At 43.8% G+C, this 21,291-nt stretch overlaps 1 protein-coding gene across 1 annotated transcript in view; it reads left to right on the forward strand.

Annotated features, from left to right (window-relative positions):
* Positions 1–242: 242 nt before the first annotated feature.
* epha8 (eph receptor A8) overlaps positions 243–21,291 on the forward strand; it is a gene marked incomplete at both ends in the record, with an annotated part of 48,604 nt that continues 27,555 nt past the window's right edge. Inside the window, 2 exons of the mRNA XM_080846430.1 lie at positions 243–330; positions 13,046–13,110. Coding sequence (XP_080702556.1) covers positions 243–330; positions 13,046–13,110 — 153 coding nt within the window. The remainder of the gene's footprint in view (positions 331–13,045; positions 13,111–21,291) is intronic.

The raw sequence follows: 21,291 nt of genomic DNA on the forward strand, positions 1-21,291 counted from the left end.
CCCCCCCGTGCCACTCCTGGTGGTGTTGCATGTGGCCAAGTGCAGCAGGCAGTTTCTGAAGTCGGCGCAGAGTGCTGTGAATCCCTGCTCGAGCCACCACCACTCTGCAACACTGGCAAAGAGAAAGCCTGGGGAGAGAGGGAGCGAGTGAGAGGGAGAGGGGGGAAGGAGTGAGTGAGCGTGAGCGTGAGAGAGAGAGAGAGTGAGAGATCCTCACTTTGCGCCGGGTCCACATTTGCACGATGGCATCGGATCCGGGGCTGCTGCTGCTCGTACTGTGGACTATATCTCTCCAGGTTCAGGGCTCCAGAGACACAAACAGCAATGAAGGTAAGTGCCTCAGAGTGAGCCTGCTCTGTCACAGACGCACAACGCTGGCTTCTTCTTGTTTTACAACGCCTACAGGATGAGACTAAAGCGAAGGGGTTTTGTTTGATTGCCATGCATTCAAAATTGAGTGCAAGTTATCTACACACACACACACACACATGCACAAGCTTACTTTCAGAATTTGGGAGCTGTCAAACAATCTCAGGTCTGTGTTCATCTGATCAGACAGTTTTGATGTGAGGGAAAGGGTGTTTGAGTGAGTGCATGTATAGTCTCCATCCACAGAGAGACACATGCTCACTTGTGTGTGTGTGTGTGTGTATGTGTGTATGTGTGTCTTAAAGTTCATCCGGGAGCAGCGTGAGCTCCAGGGGACGCTTCTGGGGCTTGTGTGAGAGTGTGTGCGTGCAGAGGGCTGCCTGCTCTGAGAGTGCCTGCACGCAAAGCTGCTCCGGCAGCGAGAAACGATCAAGTGCCGTGCGTGCTGTCAGCCACCTCTGCTCTCTCTCCCAAAACACACAGGACAGGAACAGGCAAGCAAAGGGGAAGCAGCACCTGTGTGCCATCCTGTGTTTTTTTCCCCTGTACAGTCTGTGTTTGTGTGTTAGAGCAATGGGTTTTATTGATGTGTTAACATATATGATTGCATGTATGCATATGTTGTTATGGTGAAGATAGTATTTTTCTAATTCTTATGAGTCGCTGCTGGCAGCATGTACTTCGTTATTCTGTTTAAGGAGCTCAATAGTACATCAATATGTATGTTTGGCAAAAATTACGTGGCTCTCTTATTTGTTATGTGAAATGCAAAAAACAAATACATTTCATAGCCCACTGCTTTGAGGGACCAGCCCGTGTGCTGTTTACCTTCAGGTGAGCAAGGACAGACAATGTTTCTCACCGCGGTTGCAGTCGTGCAGGACGTTTTTCTCTCCCCTCTTTAGACCCAGATAAGCTTCATGTGTGACAGGGACGTGTGACTGTCATGGAGCTCTAAAGCCTGTGACACAGAGTGACCCAGGCTGAGCTGTCTGAGTGATGGGTCTGGCTGCTGTTGTGTCTGACATAGCCATGCACGGGCGGAGATGGTGAGGTGGGAGAGGGAAAGGAAAAGCTTACAAAGGGCACAGGGAAAAAGGGCTAGAGGATGCAGAAGGTAGAGAGGTAAAGAAACAGTTGAGTAGGCAGTGCAGACAAAGACGCAGGTTGAGGGAAATACGGGTGCATAGACAGGTGAGATGGTGATGTAGATAAGTAGCCATTAATGGGCACCCTGTGTAGGGGCAGTTGAGAGGGCAACACTGGGAAATAAGAGAGTGAGAGGCCAGTGTGAATCAGCATGCAAGTGAATGCTGGATGCAAACCTGCAGATAAGAGGAACTATGGTAAACACACAAGCGATGAGCACAACTGACTATTTATCCCGTCCTGACATTTTGAACAGACAAAGCGTAAAGGTATGTTCAACTCAGTTTGAACTTGGAATTATGTCTGATTATAAACATGATGTCAATCTTACATCACAAGAATACACTGAGCAATTTTGAAATTGTGATAATGTCCCAGACATGTCAACCTTGAAAGTGACAGAATGTAACCTTTTGTCAAGAGAAATCTATTTACTTGGCATCATTGTTACATCACCTTCACATCAAAATTGACACGTGCTGACATAATGACAAACGACTCAAAGAAGGATCAGCCTTTAGAATTGTTTACAGACATTTAGTTCAGTTGTCACTGAGTCTTAAAAAGTAAGCTGAAGGTAAAGTGTCAAGCCACCATGCATCATTAACTCTGGTGCTGTCTTGATTTAATGTATATGTTTATCTGCTTATTTGTCTATTTATGGACTGATGAAATATCATAGCAAATATCATAGAATTAAAACATCAAATTAAGGTCATGTAAAACGACAGTAACTAAATAATTTAGAAATAATATGTTTACATAATGGATGCAATTGATTAACCTTCCATTTTATGGCCCTTAAATGATTGAATTCAATTCATGGCAAACATTCCATTAAAATAATTTGCACTCAGTTATCAGAACCATAATCCTTCAAGAATAAATAAGTAATCATTAAGCCTCTGGTTTGAGCAACCGTGTTTATATTTGTTACCAGAGACATCACAAAGCAAATGGAATCGCTATAATATTATGCACTGCAAGAGTTCAAAAGTTCATGTATGGCTGTTTAGACTGTAGACTGGTTTTATTGTCATATTGAACCATTTACAGCTAATGCAGTGCATAATGAGATGAAACTACGCTCCTCCAGGACCATGGTTCTACATAGAACAACGCAGGGCCAAAGAAGACTACACGAATCTCCAGAGGACAACATAAAGTGCATGTGTTCAAACATGAACAAACAGCGCAAGACAGTACAAAATGACTACAACAGGACAACAGGCACAATAAAGGACAGTGCAGCGCCGATGATGGTTCATTATTAGTCATCATAAATTAAAGATTAAAGCTGCAAAATTGAATTGACCTAATAAATTACTACTTCACAGCAATTTGAAACATTCTAAGCTGCCCAAGTTGGATGTCTAAGTTTTATCTTTTGAATTGCAGCTCAAAGGATTTCCTTCTCCTGACTTTCAGGCTGAAAGATAAATACACAATGAGTCCATGTGCCTGAGATGAAGAGGGGGCAGAGGAAAATAATAACACATGGAGGGATTCATTGATTAATGGCTGGCTCTGTATTAAGCAATTTTTCCCCTCACAAAAAAACCCACCTCAAATACAGGGTCTCCTGACATTAGACACATGGCTCCTCTACCTCAGTTAAGTGGCGGCACAAGTAAACAACTGATGAATAGTTTGACTGTCAAGGCTATTTGAGATTGTCTTATATCAGTGAACAGCTAGCTTAGATTGTCATTTTCACGGAATGCACAAGAATGATCAGCAAGGAGAAATGTTTGAATAGCTACACCATGGGTTTGATACTGATCCCTGTGTTTGCACCTGTGTCTGTCCATAGTTATGCTCATTATTTTCATATTTGTACTCAATTTGCTTCTGAATCATAGATATAGCATCACTTGCCAAATGCTAATTGCTATGGGTTGAACACTGTAGAGGTTCTGTAGAATGTAGCAGGCAGAGCTTAATGAGTACCTCTAAACTGTGTGACTCACATGATGTGGGGTATCCCACCACAGTGTTTTTGATGATGCTTTGAGCGATTGTTATTGGAATAAAAAAGGTACTAAAGGCCTGTGATTTGCTTTTCTTGCTCACAACACTCAAGCAAAGTGTTTGACCTCATTGATTACGTATGCGTGTGTGTCTGTGTGGGATATTAATGGCTGCTTTGGTGCTGCTATGAACATCCAAAGGGCTAATATCACATCTCTTTAACAGTTCTGTCTGATGTACTGACGAATGTGCTGCTATCTTTTTCATTTCCTGAGATAATCACTCAACAACTAATTACTTAAAATTCTTGATATTTATGGAGGGGGTTTTTGCCACATTTTGGCCTATATTTGTGCAAGAATTGATATAGATAGATGGAGAGAGAGTGAGAGATAGAACATACTGGTATAGTAATTCAGTTGCTGTACTTTCACATTATTATGGCATGTATAGCACAATGGCAATGCCATTTTAATTGTGTTTAAAGACATCTTCATTAGTGTTTAGAGCGCTTCAGTGCTGAGTAGGCTCTGTTGTATTAGGATCAGTGTTCCTGGAGAAATATGTGCCTAGGTGAGATTGGCCCACGCCTCCCCGAGCAAATAAATAAATAAGGAGCGATGGGCACGTTTGGGTTTTTATCTCAGTGGCGAGAAGCAGCACCAGAACAGGAATGAATAATGCAGGGTTGGGAAACACATGTCATGTCTGTGGGACTGCTGTTGTGATGAGGCCTCATAACTGCTTTTGTTCAGTCTGTGAAGAACAGTGTGTATGCGCGTGTGTGGTGGAGAGGGAGGGAGAAAAGAAAAAAAGGCAAAAGCAAAAGAATAACTAACCCCAGAGCAAATCCTTATCGTCCTCAGGAGAAAAACCGTAATTATGATGCTGCGTTTGAAAAATCTCTGGTCCTCTTGAGTTTTCTTGTGCGTTGTGCGTTGTGAGCTGTGCACGTACATACGTGTGTGTGTGTGTGTGTGTGTGTGGCCAAACACTTTGTAATTGGGCACTACTATCCCAGGGTTCAAAAGGGGGTTATGCACAATTTCCCACTCTCTGCTCTTTGGTCTTGCTTCTGCTCTTCCTCTTCCTCCTCCTCTCCCTTTCTCTGAGCCCTCTGCCCTGCCTGCTGTTGGTTCAATCTCTTCTATTTCCTTTGGCCCATCTCTCCTCTTGGTCCATCGCTCCTCCTCCCTGCTGTCTGAAATAGCACATGAAACTACACAACCAGGAAGAGGTATAAAATAATAGCTATAAATTAAAAAATGATTGTGTGTTATCTGCAGGTGTGTGTGTGTTATCTGCAGGTGTGCGTATGGCCAGCCTTGGTCTGTTTCTGCAGTGTGTGACGGCAGTGTCCATGACTTGCCAGTAGTGCATGCTGGGAACTTCACAGCCACACTCTTGCTAGGTGTGGTGTCACTGATCTTGGCTATGTATAGCCTTGACATTTTGACACAGAACTTTACTATAGTAAAAAACATTGGGGTTCTTTTCAGCCCATTCACCTTTCGGAAGAACAAGTACAGTGTAGTCAGTGCACTACTATTTGACATGATGCATATACCTAGTCATAGTGTAACTACAGGTACGAGGACTAGAATTAGCACAGGTTCTAACATAGTAGGACCTTAAGTTCTTGGCCCATTTCAGTTTTTTTCCGATGGAATAGATGTGACCCTGGTGATGGCTTCCCCTCTGGCTGATTAATCTAATTCTGAAGCTCCAGGTGACCCTGAACCCTAATTAGTAGTTTAGCATCTTCACTTTTTTTTTCTGCCTCGTCTTTCCTTTTTTTACCCCAAGAATTTTCAGTCCACCGTGCCCTTCCTGGGCGAGCTACTGCCAGCGTTTAACACCAACAGCAACATTTCTGCTGCTTTTAGCTGTGTCCCTGATTGTGATTTAGTGATCAGGAGACTCTGCCTGATCCACCGTGATGGATAGTTCCTCCCATTTTCATAAGGAAATAATACATTTTATGCCCCCATAATTTGCACATAAATCACAGGCCTAACATGATTAAGAGGGGCTGAAGGTGGAGAAAAGCTGAGAAGCAGGATGTTCACCTCTCTCCCATTGCAAACACATTTTCCCAAAGATATTAATATCTGCCATGCACAGTCATTACTTTACCAATAGCACTAACACACTCATAATGCGTTACACAAACAGCACCGAGGCTCGGCTGAGTGAGAGATATATGGAAAAATCGAGAGAGAGGGATTTTTTTTTCAGTCAGTTTCTCTACCTAATTAGATCCAAGATCATTAAAAAGAGAGGGAATGTTTTATTGGGAAAGGTGGAAAATGTATTGCTTTCTCTTGCATCAGTATTCACACTGTTAGTAAAGAATGGGGGTCCATGTGAAGTTACAAATGGCAGAACCCACAGTGTAATGGCTCTAATCAGAGATGCTGTAATCGCTGAGGTGGAGACTGTCAGGGAAGACAGGTTTGACCGAAGAAGCTCTGTCAAGGGTCTCAACCCTTGGCCTTTTCCACCATCAAGTAAAGACAAAAGACAACTTTGGTACGCCCTCATTGTGACAGTTTTATTTATTATTTCTTGACATTTTTAATTCACAGCACGCTTCACACAAGACATAAGTCTAAAGCTATAAAATGCAGATGTGACAGGGAATCGGGGAATTCTGAAACGAAGATGAGTTCCTTTGAGGGCATGATAAGTTGTTAAACACATATTGAAGTATATAACGCATAAAACAAGGACATTTGGAATTTTCATTTAGTACACACCATTCAAATTTCCCTAAAGCATAAATAAAATGTAAATACGATGGCGGAATGGTCAAATCACGTCTTCTCAGCCAACTACGTTCTCTTTCCCCCCGATTTATTAAGGACAATAACAAAATACGCCTGTGGCAAACACAATGACAGAAATGGGAAATTAAGACTTGCACTTGAGTGCAATTTTGAAATACAAATTGAAACATGATTGATTCATCTTTGATTGCAAAAGTGAAATATGCAATAATCCACTGAAATATGGAAGCAAATGTGCTTGCATGATTTTATTTGAAGGAACAATAGAATATTACATTTACATATATCTTATATTTAATACGAATAATAGCAAAAACAGCAAAAAAAATCTAATAACAGCAATTTTCCCAATGTTCCCATCTCACTATTTTCTCTTGTCAATCTGTATGAGATGTAGGACTGTGTTGTGCTCATCATAACTTATATTCTGTACACAGGGAACAAAATGGCCAAACCTGCATCTCTAGCCATTCATTTGGTCGCCTCTTCTTAGGTCACTCATTGAGTTACTCAGCAACTGCACTGTGCTTTTGGTTCTTTTTTGTGTGAAGATCCAATACCAACAATATACAACATAGAGCCCACATTGGAGGCAATACAATAGTTGCTTCCTTTGTACCTTGGGTCACAGTGAAATGAATAGGATATGAAATGCCACATCACAGTGGTGGATAAGTCATGCTGTTAGGCTACATTGTTAGACATCGACATATTTGTTCCATTTATTTGCCTGCTCTTATTGCTTATCCAGTCACATTTTATCAAGCGATGGCAAAACAAAATATGGTGGCATGGCATCAAAGTCTAGACAACTTGTAAGCCTCGTAAAGGCTGAGTATCTGTGCAATCAGGCCTATTGCATCACATGACATACTGAAGAAATCACAAAACACAGTTACACTAACACACACACACACACACACACACACACACACACACACGTATGCTTGCAGTCTATGCACACCAATACACACACACACGTATGAACACCCATACTCACACACACACACACACACACACACACACACACACACACATACTATATATTCAGTTTTTCCTGCATGACTGTCACTCTTTGTCAGACACTTTGCCCACACACAGGCACACATAAGCTATACACAAATGTAATCCATTATCTGATGAGACTTTCCTCCATGTCAGGAGCTTAGTGCCGATCCAATCTATGGTAAACATCAACACAGACGAAGAAATGCATTTCAGCGCTACAGTTCAGTGGGCTCCATTAAATGGCAAGCAAACAATACAGCCATTTACACAGATTTATACAGATTAAAACAGTATCTTGTGGAAATGGACTGTCAAAGGGTGGAATTTATCCTTTCATGTGCTGTGACGATTTTCGCCCATAGACCAAGGGAGCGATTACCATGAGTGACTTCTAAAAGCATTTTCCCTGGTTGACAGGAATTGCTACATAGTCACCGGCATTCCATCAGATGGCCGAGTGCATAGATGAAATAAAAAAGGGACGGAATGGCGACACTGCTGTTCCAGAACATTCCGTTAAGCCTGAACAGGGTCTTGAAGAGAGAGCTGGAAACGTGAGGAGGAACACACTAAATAAATCATCTTTTTTTGTCATTAATTGATGAGAAATGTAGGCATTGGTCTCCAGGAATGAAAAACACAGGCAAAGTCTGGAGCTCGAGGAACTATGGGAGGAAGATAATTTGAGTTTCACCCTGGTCTGAGGAAAGCCGTCGCTGGCCCTATCCGACTGAACCTGTCAATAATTCACAGTCAGCGCTGGTGGATTTCACTGCCCCGCATCCTAGACTGGAGACATATCGGGGACAAAGAAAGTTTGAAGGGAAAATATCAAAATAAAATGAATATACCACATGGGTGCTTGCTGAACTAATGAGATCCTTTTATCAGATGGAAGATGTTGATGAAACACTATCAGTGGATCATTGTAAGAAAATGGGAATTCATTAAGGCTTCTAATGAAAAGCATTCTCAGTAGTCGTTAGAGGTAGTGATTAGTTTCTGATAGACCTTTTTGGGCAGTCAAGTGGTTATTTATTTATTTGTTTATTTTTGCTGTATATGGTTTTGTGGCTCTGATGCACACAGCCCCTGGTAGCCCTTAAAAATAAATCCACCAAAATTGGAGCACCTCCTTTTCAAACTAGATCAAAAGATGAGATGTCTCCTGGATAGCTCCGGTGTATTTTGGGGAGCATCAGGACACGGAGTCAGCTAGCATCCGTCGTTAGCGCATGCCGCTGCCAAGCGCCCTGCTCAGTGAGTTGTGGCTGGTGGGTGCCCTCTTGGCGTTACCTGCGATATAAATATCTACACACCCTGCGTGTGCCGTGACACTCCATCAGCAAACACGGGAGAGAGGTGCTCCCTGAGGAACGCAGACACTGATGCGCTCCGTCCCGCTGTTCCCCCGAGGGAGCTTCCTCCTGCCAGCGCTACGCAAGACGCACCCACACACTATGCTAAGCTAGCACGCCATGCCAGCGCAGAGCCATGCAGCTGCAGCATACTCAGAAGTGCCCACACTTCAGAGTACAGGGAAATGGATGTTCCATAGAAACAGCTGCAGTGTGAGCTTGCCAGCAGGTAAGGTGTCTGTAAGAGGAAGGCAAAAGTGAGAACCTCTCAGCATTTGGCAGAAAGGACAGGATGTTTTAGGGTTTTAAGAGACAGATCCACAGGGCACAGGCAAACTAGAAATCACTGCCATATGTTGCAATGTTTTGAACACAAATGAGCGTTAAAAAGCCTTACCTGATAAATTGAGGATACAAAACACAAAAGGGCATCATTAAAAAGATGACAGAATAATATTATAGCCACAGTATGAAGGTAATTTTATGACGAGTGACCATTTCACTTGACCACTGTGAAAGCTTAACTTGGACATAAGGACAGTTTACCTAAGGTCAATCTTCTCTGAACATGCTCACTATCCTACGGCCACAAATATCATGATCTGTCCATTTAATCATTGTTCCCCTCCACAATAAATAATTTATATGAATTTAAGAGGCACGTAATCCTGCCCCGTCCGCTGACAATACACACTTTCATTATCTCCAGATTGAGGAGACGTGTGTATTTGGGCGTAATGTGCAGCATTTTCCTTTTTTTTTTACTCAAAACCTCTGCGAAGGCTCCAATGGCAAAGTGACAGTCATTAGAAGTTGATGAAATCGTTGGAGGCATCAGACACAGCTAAGCGCAGCTGGCTGTAGCTCCACTCACACCTGTGTGTGTGTATGTGTGTGTGTGTTTTCCTTAATGAAGCCTCTTCATGTGCCAGCGCAGCACTGCTGTCCTCAGCTTCCTACTGGAGATGAATAATGCAGATCTCTATAGCAGATATATAGCCGGTCCGTTTGATAAGGAGATGAAAGGCAGTGCTATACACTTTGTTTGGTTTCCTTCCCCCCTCGCTAGGCATCCTATTGACTACAGCAGCATTGTCAACAATCCTTGGAATCAGTTCTCTCTATTGATAATGACTTCTGGAACTGGTTTGCATAGCCCGCTTGGGCACTACCTATTATCTGGGCTCCATCACAACTCTTTTAGAGGGGCCGCCTCTAATAACTGTACAGTGGTGACTTAGTTCAATAAAATGAAACGGAAAGGAAAACTGAGAAAAAAATAAAAATACTGAAAAGTAAAATGGTACAGATAGGTTTCTATATATACGGAAGCAAGTTTTGGTATTTTGTACTGAAGGAGCAGAGATATTTTCTAATTCTACAATATTTTCCAGAAGTTACTCCCGTTAGTGTCCCTCTGGGTAGCGCAATGTCAGCTAATCGATCATTTTAGATGTAAAGCTCATAACTCTGGCTTCACAAGTGTATTTTTTTTGTGTGTGTAATTATGAACAAGAAGGAAGATCCAAGCACAAAACTAATTTTTCCGTACCTCAGAGGATAGAAATGTTCAATTTATTTGAACCGAGAGAGAGAGAGAACAAACTGAAAAAATAAACATCTCTGCTGCTTTTTTAAACTCATACAGGAAGCATAAAGCTGAAATGGAAAGGGAACATTTCACAACTTTACTGCTCATTATATTGCCAAAGTGTTTGTGTGAGTGTTATTGTTTGTGAGTGTGTGTGTGTGTGTGTGTGTCTATGAGAGAGAGAGAAAATAAACAGGGCGGGCAGCATGAAGAGTGAGAGTGTTTTCACCTGCATCCCTCACACCCATTGGTCGGCAGTGGGCCCCCGCAGGCAGCACACTTAACTCCTGGCCCTGGATGGCCGATATTTCAGCTGTGTCACCGGAGACGCACTGCAGGCGATCTCCTCCAGTGACCCGCGCCGAGGCCCTCCATCACTCCATTCATTTGATACATGTTCCCCTGTGACTGGCCAGAGGACGTGGTGGAGATGCTGAGCGCATTCAACGTGGAGCAAACGTATATTTTCTCTCCAGACAGGGTTGCAGGGCAATCGATCTTTCCATCCCAAAGAATAAACACCTTGGTACAGGTCCGATAGGAAATAACATGTGTTGCATCGAGAAATATTAATGTAATGTATGTTCAGTCCAAACAAAGAACACCTCGTTCTACAATCTCAGCAGAAATGCTTTAATAATGCTTTAATTATACATTATCCTCTGTATTTATACAACGCTGAGATTTTGAGCTGACTACAGAAAAACTCTCTCAGTCTCTTTTTCTCTCTATGGGTGTATCATACACACATACACAACCAAACACATTTTATTGTGTTGAGATGTGCTCAATTTGTGTGAGTAAAGTCTGAGTCACTACTATTTGTCTGACCTTGAGCACTCCAGAGGACAATTTCATGCTCTTTGTCCCAATGGCTGATCATATGCACAGAATCTCTAGCATGAGACTGTGATATCTGTGAGTACCTTCAATGACTACCGTCTCCATTTTTAATATCTATCCAGCTTAGACCGCAATATTTGATGTCAACAAAACGTAATGGAACATGCCATCGGGGAGTAAAAGAGAGGAAGAAGTATTATAGAGCGGAAACTATTTACCTGCGTAAAATACAGCAGGGTATTTTGGGGAGCATTCTGTTCAAACGAGCCACATACAAACATATGAATGTACGGCTGTATTACTGGCACAATGTTCTATGTCCAATTGATACAACACTTTACACATTGTTTGTGGGTCTAAAAACAAAAAGAACATAAGACTTTTTGTGATCTCGTATCTGAGTTTCCAGTGCTTCATCAATTTCATCATGCCGATGGAGAGCGGGGCAGGAAACTGATCAATACTGAGTCAAAGGAGATAAATAGGCAGACTGTGTAAGGCCACAGACAGAGAAGGAGGGAGAGAGGGTAGATGAGGAGGGAGGGAGGGAGGGAGGGAGCGTGAGACACCTGAGGCTTGCTGACCTAATGCCCTCATCTGCAGCCTTCTCAAATTAGGAGAGCTATCACCATATGCGCTAATCCTTCCTATTTATTTCTCCCCTCTTATTTGCCTCCGCTATCGCTCAACTCCCATCCCTCCCTCTCCTCCCCCCTTCGCACAAACATCCCCCTCCCTCTTCTTCCCCCTCTCTCTCTCTTCTCTTTTCTCTCTCCTTCCTCTCTTTTTTCCCCCCATCTGCATGGCTAGCGTGAAGAGAGCAAGAGTAGGAGAGTAAGACCTGAACATCTGACGGTTGAACACGAGACTCTCCTGTGTAAACACAAGCACCTTGATGAGTATCGGCATGGCAACAAACACTAATGTCTGTTAATGAGGGGTGGAAAATGTGAGAGAGGAGAGGACATCTGTTCCAATGGCTCTTGATGTTCCTTGCAACGTGTCTGGGGGAACCTCTCAGGGAGAGTTTATTTAGTCCCCTTCCTCCGTTAGATGGAGAAATACACCTCATATATACAGTGGGTGTGGCTCTTGTCTCCCTGTATCGCATACCCCTGTAGTTCACTGTATCGTGCCCAGGGATGTCCAGGTCTCAATTGCCTCATCTTTCCACATTGCATCTTCATCAGGTGTCTGCCGTTCGGCATAAGGCCAGATGAACAGACTCCTCCTGCTGCTTATGCCAGATGGGCTTTTTACAAAATATCCAACAACAATGTAATCTAAACAGCGCAGTGATAGAAGAGGATATGGCCTTCAGCTATGATGACAAAGAGATAAATAAGGGGTGCCGATGAGCTTGGAAGGGTGCGTCCGCCGGGTGTCTACTCCCACGGTCACCTTGGTGTGCCCCCCAAAAAAGCTGGAATCCCAGTGTTAGGCTATCAATAAATAGAGGGAGAGTCCCAACAGGGCCTGTCAGCGATGAAGTTAGGAATATTTCATCACGCTAAATTTAAGTGCCTCGAGAAACAGCAGAAAGACACATGAACAGTGCTGCGGGGCTTTAGCTGGTGATCAATGTCGGCGTCACACTTCGGAGCCAAGCGACACATTGATCCGTCTGTGAAGGACTTCGGTGGGGATTGAGAGGCGATTAATCAGACAATTAGAATGTCACCCGTCAGTGTTCCCTCGGCAGCATCTGAGGGACACGAGTCAGTCGATCGCTGCTGTAAGGCAGAGTAAATGAGATGCCATGAAAAACTCCTGTCCTCCCAGCTCTCGTGGGTTAACCGACAAGGGTCTCTGAAACGGGTGTACTTTTGACCACGTGTCGACCGCACATGGCTCAGTACATCACTGAAACAGGATTGTGTGTGATGTTTGTTTTTCCTTTGTGACCACCTAAGCATGAATGCACCTGATCCTTTGCCTTTAAAAATGGTATCTCTCTTCTGTTGCAGTTAATCTCCTCGACACAACACTGAATTCAGGAGACTGGGGCTGGCTGACGTACCCATCACATGGGGTAAGACTCTCTTCCTGTTTCATATAAACCCGTTCTATCAGGCAGCACTGTGGAATATTTTCTCTGTTCGTTTTTAAAACTCAGCATCACCACAGAAATGATTCAGTCGGAAAAATGTGCATTTAAATGAATTAAACTGGACTTAAAGGCTGAGTCCACGATTCGGTTTCGATTCGGATTCAGTTATGCAACCATTGTTGATATTTGAGCTCAACAGCCATCCAAATTACAGCCCTCACTTCCGTGCTCCTTAAGCATGGTGTCGATTGGCTGGGATAATTAATATGGCTCGGTCTGAGCCACAATGTTTGTTTAGCATTTAACAGGACTGTGTATGAACACCAGAGCTTTTTTCTTAAGCACAAACACTGAACGGACAGCGAAAGGACCTTTTGAGGAGCTATGAAAAGGGTGTATCGGATTACAATCACAGTCCTCTAGAAGATACAGAGCAACAGGTTGAACTTTATAAGGGACTATTATTCTGCCAAAGCATAGAGCTGCAATGGCATCAGATTCAAATCAGGTGGGATATCTGAGTTCTCAGCAGAATCGGACAAGTGAGACCTATTGAACACAACGGCATGCTGCGGCTAATCTATGTGCTTACATTCCTGGCATGAGTGCTTATGTCCCACTCCGGTCTAATCAACAGACCTGCCTGAGCCAATGCCAATGCTTCCCCACCTTGCCAGGAGGACCTTCAGCTCCTGAAGTGTTTTGATTTCATAATAGAATTGTTAATTATTTCAATAACTACATACTAGATTGCCTTGCATGAATTCTTAATTCAATGGGGGAAATGGTGCTCTCTCCGACGAAAGACATGCTATGCTGTGGTTTGTGGATGGATATATGGATGGGATTGTAAGACTGTTGTACACTATCCCCCTCCCTCTCTCCAAGTTGTCAGTTCGACACATTATTCACTACTGGTTTCAACAGCAGCAGGAGAGAGGAGAAAAAAACAGCAGGAAGAGTGGAGAGAGAAAGAAAGAGAGCAGGAGAGAGAGAGGAGAGAAAGAAGAGGGAGAGGGAGAGAGCTGTTGTCTGTTTTGCAGCTCCGGGGATAAATTAGCATATTCTAATGGAGAAACTAATGCATGGGGTAGTGAATTAGCGGAACATAAAGTGATCTAAGCACTGAACTGTCACAATTAGCGTGTGGCTGCTGTCAGCGGTGACGGCGGCGTATTCCTGCCCCAGCGAGAGGCGCCTTCCTGCCGGGCAACAATTACCAGCTCTCATCTGAGCACTGATGTTACCGTCACCCCACGGCCTGCCACAGGGGATGAGGTGCGCCTAAATAAAATTGCTCGACGGTGGTGCCCGATCTTACGGCGTCTCCTCCTAAGCCACAGGGGCTGCTCTCAGTCCAACCTTGAAAGATGCTAGAGGTGGTCGAAGACGGCAGAAATTGCATGTGATTGCCCGTGTTTCCGTAAGGCTGCTGGCCTGTCCTTTTGACAAAGTGACTGACAAAACCACTGTTGTAGAGGGAGTGGTTAAACAGCATGTGGGCTTGTGTGGGGGGGGAAACGCAAATCTTTTTTCCCAGAAAAATCAGTAACAACAGAACAGGTCCTGGATGACCTGGCTCTAGGGAATTGTCAAAGCGCCATGTTTTCCAACGAGTCCCTGCAAGATATTCCCAGCACACTCATCAGCTGCTTTGAGGGTGCTAATTAAGTCTTGCCAGTGGTATAGAAGATGGCTATCTCACCTACAAGAGCTTCACTGTGAAGTCAGACAGCAATAGCAGTCACATTTTTTTTGGACAAGGGACAATTTCCTGTGTAAGAAAACAGCTCTCCTTTTGAGCCTGCTTGGATCATCGCCCATGTCCTCCCTTTTCAATGGCAAACATTCGTGAAGCATGTAATTAAAGCTTATTTTTTGGGAATGATTTGGAGTGATGAATAGGAAACGTTTTTTTATGATATCCACCTTGCTCAGACAGCTTCAATATGTTTTGCTTTGTAGGTGCATTAAAGGCAGACTGTTCTAAAATACATCCCATTAGAGATGTTTTCTTAAAAGGGCTTCTTACTGATTTGTTGTCTTACAGATTTAATAAGTACCTGCACTGCACCATGATTTTTAAAATATCCACGGTATGTTGCAGTTTGCATCTTTTTTCTTGGAGCAATGTGACCCCTTTTCTGCGGTTTTGGTGAAGTTTTTCACTCACTTTTACATATTGCATCATTAGTGTGTTGCAGAAACGGAATTTTAAACATGTTCCATATTGTGTGCTTACTGCAAATTCCATTCGGGTTGAAGAGAGGTGAGTGGTAGCATATCATTAAGAATGAAATATGCAGAGCAATGCAAAGAGCACAACTGTGAGCATAAATGTCAACACAAACATGTGGGTGACAATCATTTTCCCAGGAGGATTTGCCAGAGGAAATATCTCCTAAATGTTTCCGTTGCTCTCGCTGCTCTGCAAAGCTTGAGTGTCTCGGGCATTGTCTTCAGACAGTGATGGATGACCAGATTTACTTGAGGAGAGTTCACGGCTTTTGGGATATTGACAGGCTATCAGAAATGACTATTGTTGTCAACAATGAAATGTTGTCTCTGTCTCTGTGGTCCATGTTGCCATGTATTACTGTCTGTCTCTGTGTGCTCCACTCTCATTGGCTGGGAGGAAATGCTAGTCCCTTTTTCCAGTGTTGTGCTAATTGCCTTTGACCTCTTCCCCATGCCTCAATGTGACACACTGAAGGTCCCCCAGAATAAATAATAAAATAATTAAATAACAGATAGTGCTAAGTAGTGTGCCCTGGATTCATGTCCTCTTACCACCAGCCCCAACACACACACACACACACACACACACACACACACACACACACACACACACACACACACACACACACACACTCTCTTCCTTCTCTCACCTTTAGCTGGGGCTGGCTCTCATCTCTCTCTTGGTCAGATGAGAGGCCAGACTGAGCGTTGAGCGCCTGAGAGGACGACTGAGTTGAGGGACTGCGAGCAAGTGCTGAAAAAGCCCGGGGTCTAAAAGGCTCCACAGGCGTCAGGAGTAAATAGATTAGGGAGGCCTTCAGTGCTGCTTATGCTCTCAACAAGCAGAGGTCCACTCCTATGAAGACTGACTTCAGTCCTGCTTTTGCTCTCAACATGCAGAGGTCCACTCCTCTGAAGACTGACTTTTTATTTTGCTGCATGGGCACTTTCACTTAATCGCCTCATTGTTGTTTGTGTTTTTTTTTTTTTTTTTTTAACATGCACTTGGCATTTTCCATTACCGGGAAAACTTCCTATTGAATGCAGTGTGTGATTTTTGAAAATGTGTGCTCTGCCACACAATAAGTCTGACTGCCGGAAAAAAAAGGCAGACTCAGTAAAAGATTTCTTGCCAGTAATATTTGCAGCCTCAGTTTGATGTTTTTTCGATTTTGATTTAATTTTCCTTGAGTGTGTTCCTCTTTGTGGGCTGTTGAGTGAGTGTTGGGAGTGTGAAGCTGTGTGTGTGTGTGTGTGTGTGTTTTATGTGCATACAGCGTGTGTGAGAGAGAGAGAGAGAGAGAGAGAGAGAAAGGTTATGTGTGGCCTTATTTGTTTTCATGTTTGTGACTATGCGCATGTTTGTATGTCTGTGTGAGTGTGTGTGTGTGTGTGTGTGTGTGTGTGTGTGTGTGTGTGTGTGTGTGTGTGTGTGTGTGTGTGTGTATGTGTGTTTTTCTGCATGGGTGTGCTACCACACCTCTCGATTTAAAACAATAAAGTGTGAGTGTGTGTTTGCACATCCCCTGGGTCCAGGCCCATAATAATGTTGTGCCTGAATAAAACTTCAGAGAGCATAGACACAACTTAACACCAAGGCAGTGTTGCTTCTTCAGCAAAAATCTAAATCTAAATCACACCTGATGGTTCACAGACTGGTACAGCGAAGAAGTGCTTTTTTATTTGTAAATGTAATGTAATATCTGGGTGGCCCCTGCTAGTGCATGCTATTAATGAAATATCCTGGGACCGGCTGCATTATTGTAGATAAATGGACTGTGTGGATTCCACACTTAATCATGGATGTTCTCTGTAGCCTGCAGTTTTTTTCTGTTTCGTTTTGTTTTGTTCAGTTTTTTTCATTTGCCCCCAGTGTAGTCCTTGCTATCTCCTTGGATAGCAGACTGCTCCCTGTTGTGCTCAACCCCTGCATCAGCTGAGGAGGGTCACATGTGCATCCTCTGGCACGCTGTGTTTCTCACTTATACATACAGCCTGAGCAGCACCCTGACCAGCATGCAACAATCCCTGTGGCAGCGGTGGGCAAATGATACCCTTTTGGCTTTTTCAGTGATCTGATAGAGCCTGACTACCCTTCCTGTTCGCCCCCTTGGTTTTGTGTAGTTAAGAGCTGTGCTGAGCTGCAGAGGGTTAGTTGAGGGCAGTCACTACCCACTCCTCCCCCCGGCCTTGGCTGATAAAGGGCTTCCAACAGAGATTAGTGTCAGACCCACATGTTCACTGGGCCATTTCATTGATCTCATTCCATGACATTATGGGAGAAAAAAAAACAAACAAACAAACGAAACAAACAGGTGACCTGTTGGCCTTCAGAGCTGCCAGTTGAGATAAATAGCTGCTTTGGTGTCGGAGGCCTGTGGATTCAGACAGAGTCCACAAGGTAGCTCAACCGTGAGATCTCAAACATTGCTCGTGAGTCCAAACTAATTGAGGCCGGTGTGAGACCCCAGCTGGTGACGAGGCGCAGGATAGTGAGTGAGTGGCGGACTGAGTGAAAGAATGAGTGAGTGCGCCTGTAAGCGTAAGTGAACGGCAGAAGTAAAAGGGACAGCAGAGTGTCGTTTTCACTGTGTTTTGAATAGCTTTGTGCTAACAGCAAAGTGGATGTGGTTAAGAAAGACTTGCGAAGTATCAGAGATAACAAAAAGACACTTATGTTTAAAGAGGGACGTTGTTTGTCTGTGTGTATGTGTGTTTTGAGGGGTTTGGGTGGGAGTGAATGTTGCTACTCACCCACACACACACACAAACACAAACCCACACACACACACACACATACACTTCACAAGTACTACAGATATGTATCCGATAGTGTTGACACATTAAGATGTAATGCACCTGGACCTGTCTCCAACTGAGCAGCCATTTCCTTTTCATGCAGCAGATGCCCACCTCATCTTGTGTGCAGTGAGGCCACGAGCTCCGACAAAACGCTCATCCTACGTTTCAGTGCAGGTCATCAGTGGCCTTCGTGCTCCCTTCCCCATTGTTATCTCGGTATGTCTCGGCTCTAAATCATTCATCTCACCCCAGGAGCTCCCTGTGAGGAGGCCACACTCAGCAGGAAGAGTGGGCGGAAGTGAGGGGAGCCCCAGCCCCGCCGGTCGCTCTCATCTCGGGCCCACCTCTCCTCTCCTCTTCCTCCTCTGGGGTCTCATCATAGGAAGGCTGTCAGCCGGAGCCCTGACAGCCCCTATCGGAGGACTTCATTATCTTCCTGTCTGCCTCGCTCCCTTTTCCTCCCGCTGCACTCGTCTGCCATGACAACTTCATTCTGTCCTCCGCCTCCCCCCCCCCCCCCCCCAACCCCCCATCCCGCTCTCTTCAAATCAATCGCGTTGACAAGACAGGTGGAGGCTGATGACAAATGCATTTAGGAGGGGGAGATGATGGGGGATGATCCCGGCAGCGTCCCGACCTCCCGCCTGCCTCTGCCGCTCCACCAGAACATCATCCAAATGTCCATATTCTCCAACAGCCACCCCCCCCCCCCCCACACACCTCCATCTCACCCCTCCATGCCAATCTCATCACCTGCCGAGTCCACATCATTGCTCCTGCAAATCAAAATCTCCCCCAATAAGGCTGAGCAGGTGTGCAGTTGTCAACCTAAACTGGGTCCAGGATGGATTGACACTGGGTGATTATTATAACACAATGATTAGGCTGGGGGTCCTCCACCATTCGCCCAGATTGTTGACACCAGGGGAGCTGAACCCAGGAGCTCAGAAGAAATTGTGAGAGAAGCTATGAGAAGGTGTGGAAACAAAGTGAAAGGGAAGGCGAAACAGCTGGAGATTGTTACATGGAGACAGAGAGAGAAAAAGAGAGAGAGAGGGAGAGAGAGAAGAGAGGAAAGAGATAACCAGCATATGTTGGTTCTCTAGGCACTCCTGCCCTGAAGGCTTTGGCTGCATGAGTCTTCATGGACCACTACCTCTCTCTTTTCCTGTAATGACTGAGCCAATATAATTGAAAAACACACCAGCCCCCATCCAAGAAAATAACGAAATAGCACAACAAATAAACAAACCGGACTGGCCATTCGTCTCGCCAGCACATCATCAGCTAATCGACGCGAGTGTGAGGCCTTCATGAGGCATTAAGCGCAGTGGATTGTTTTCCATATCCTCCTCCTCCGCTCCCCTGCTCCTCTCCTCTTCTCTACGTGAGTAAACATGACCTTTTCCTAATGTGGGGTTGATGAAGGGGGAAGCAGGCAATGTGTAGCTATAGCACCGCAGGTGTGCCACGAGCAGCTGGCACTGGGCCGCTTCACTCACACAGGCTTCGTCCCTGCGGCCAGGAGAGAGGAGCAGGGAAGGTAGAGGGGGGAGACGAACAGACCAGTCAGTCAATCTGTGGAAAGAAGGAGGAGACAGTAAGTGACTGTCCAGCTACCACAGTGTGGTACTACTACTGTACATGAAGTTTCTACTTCAGATCTCTTAAGAACTAAGTTATGTGTTTTTAAGACTTCTCACACAATTTTAGAATTTTCTTTAGGCTCTCAGGTTATATTATTAAAAACTAGCAGCAGGAAAACCATAGATAGAGGTAATTAGAAGAAGTACATTTATGCCAACCTCCATATTGAAGTCATTTTCATTACTCGTTATTTTCTTAAAGGTCTTCATAAATATGTATTCTGGCCCTGCGTTGAGTGTTTCGGTCCAAAATGTTTGTCTGCTTTTATCCTCAGTCAGTTTGGAGCATCAATTTTCTTCCATCATAACAACATTTTTACCTAATGTAGTTTACATCAGCAATTTCGCCCATGTGGATTATGCTAATTCCTCATGCGCAATTTGGGATTTAAATACATGATCAATTTTCAGAACATTTGGATAACTCTGTTGGTGGCATGGGGTGGAGAAAGTTGTTAGTTTGTTATTGTGCTGTATGGAAAACTTACAGATTTTTATTACATATTCATAAATGCTTTCTATTATATATTCATAATACACTGTAGTCAAGTCTGTATTATCAGTTATGCTCCACTGGGTGCATAATTTAAAGGTACATTCAATCTCAGCTCAAGTTTTTGCTCAGATTTCAGGCTGGAAATTCTGAATATAGATGAGACCAGATGTTTTGGCTTGCCAATCAGAGAGTCAAAAATAAATAAATAAATAAAACACCACATGCCTGCTGTTGAGGAGGTTAGGAGATGCTGCATTAAGATCCACTGCATGTGAAGTTGTATGAATGATGTCCTGTAAAACTAGACCTAGACCTAGAACTAGTTGTTATGGCCTATTCCCATTTTGGTTCTGGTACATTTGATTTACTAACAGTGTATATAGATTTCTCAAAATGTACACCTCATTGTTTGTCATCTAGGAATTCCACCTTAAAAAAGCCCATGCTGGTAAATTCACTTTCCTAAAGTCTTTCTCTTGAAAGAAGATTACATTCTGTGGTAGCCAGTCAGAGTTATTCCCATGGTGGGCTACCCTATGATTTGACACTGTCTATATAGCAGCCAGTGTGTCCATCTCTCTTTCCCATACTCAGAATGTTACAAACCTTGATCAAATATCTTGTAATGTGGCAAAGTACAAAGCCAACCGTCTTTTTAATTTTACAAAGGAATGTGAACGCAGAACATGAAAGCACACATGGATACAGAAGTGCAGACGATCGTGAATAAACAATAACTTAAAATAAAAAAAAAAATAACTTAAAATAATAATGACAGTTTAAAAAGAAAGGGGAGGGAACAAACCCAAATAGTAGTCAGTTCAGCCCCAAAACTTGTCAAGCTTGTTCTTTGTTATGTAACTTATATTTTTTCTAAAGCACAGTAAAAGTCATGCCCTTCAGCCATTGTGAAATTACACAGGTTGTATGGTTCTTCCATTAATGGGCTATAAGCAAAGTCCTTACATATGAACAGTGAAC

Source organism: Sprattus sprattus (assembly GCF_963457725.1).
Source record: "Sprattus sprattus genome assembly, chromosome: 10".
Taxonomy (NCBI): Eukaryota; Metazoa; Chordata; class Actinopteri; order Clupeiformes; family Clupeidae; genus Sprattus; species Sprattus sprattus.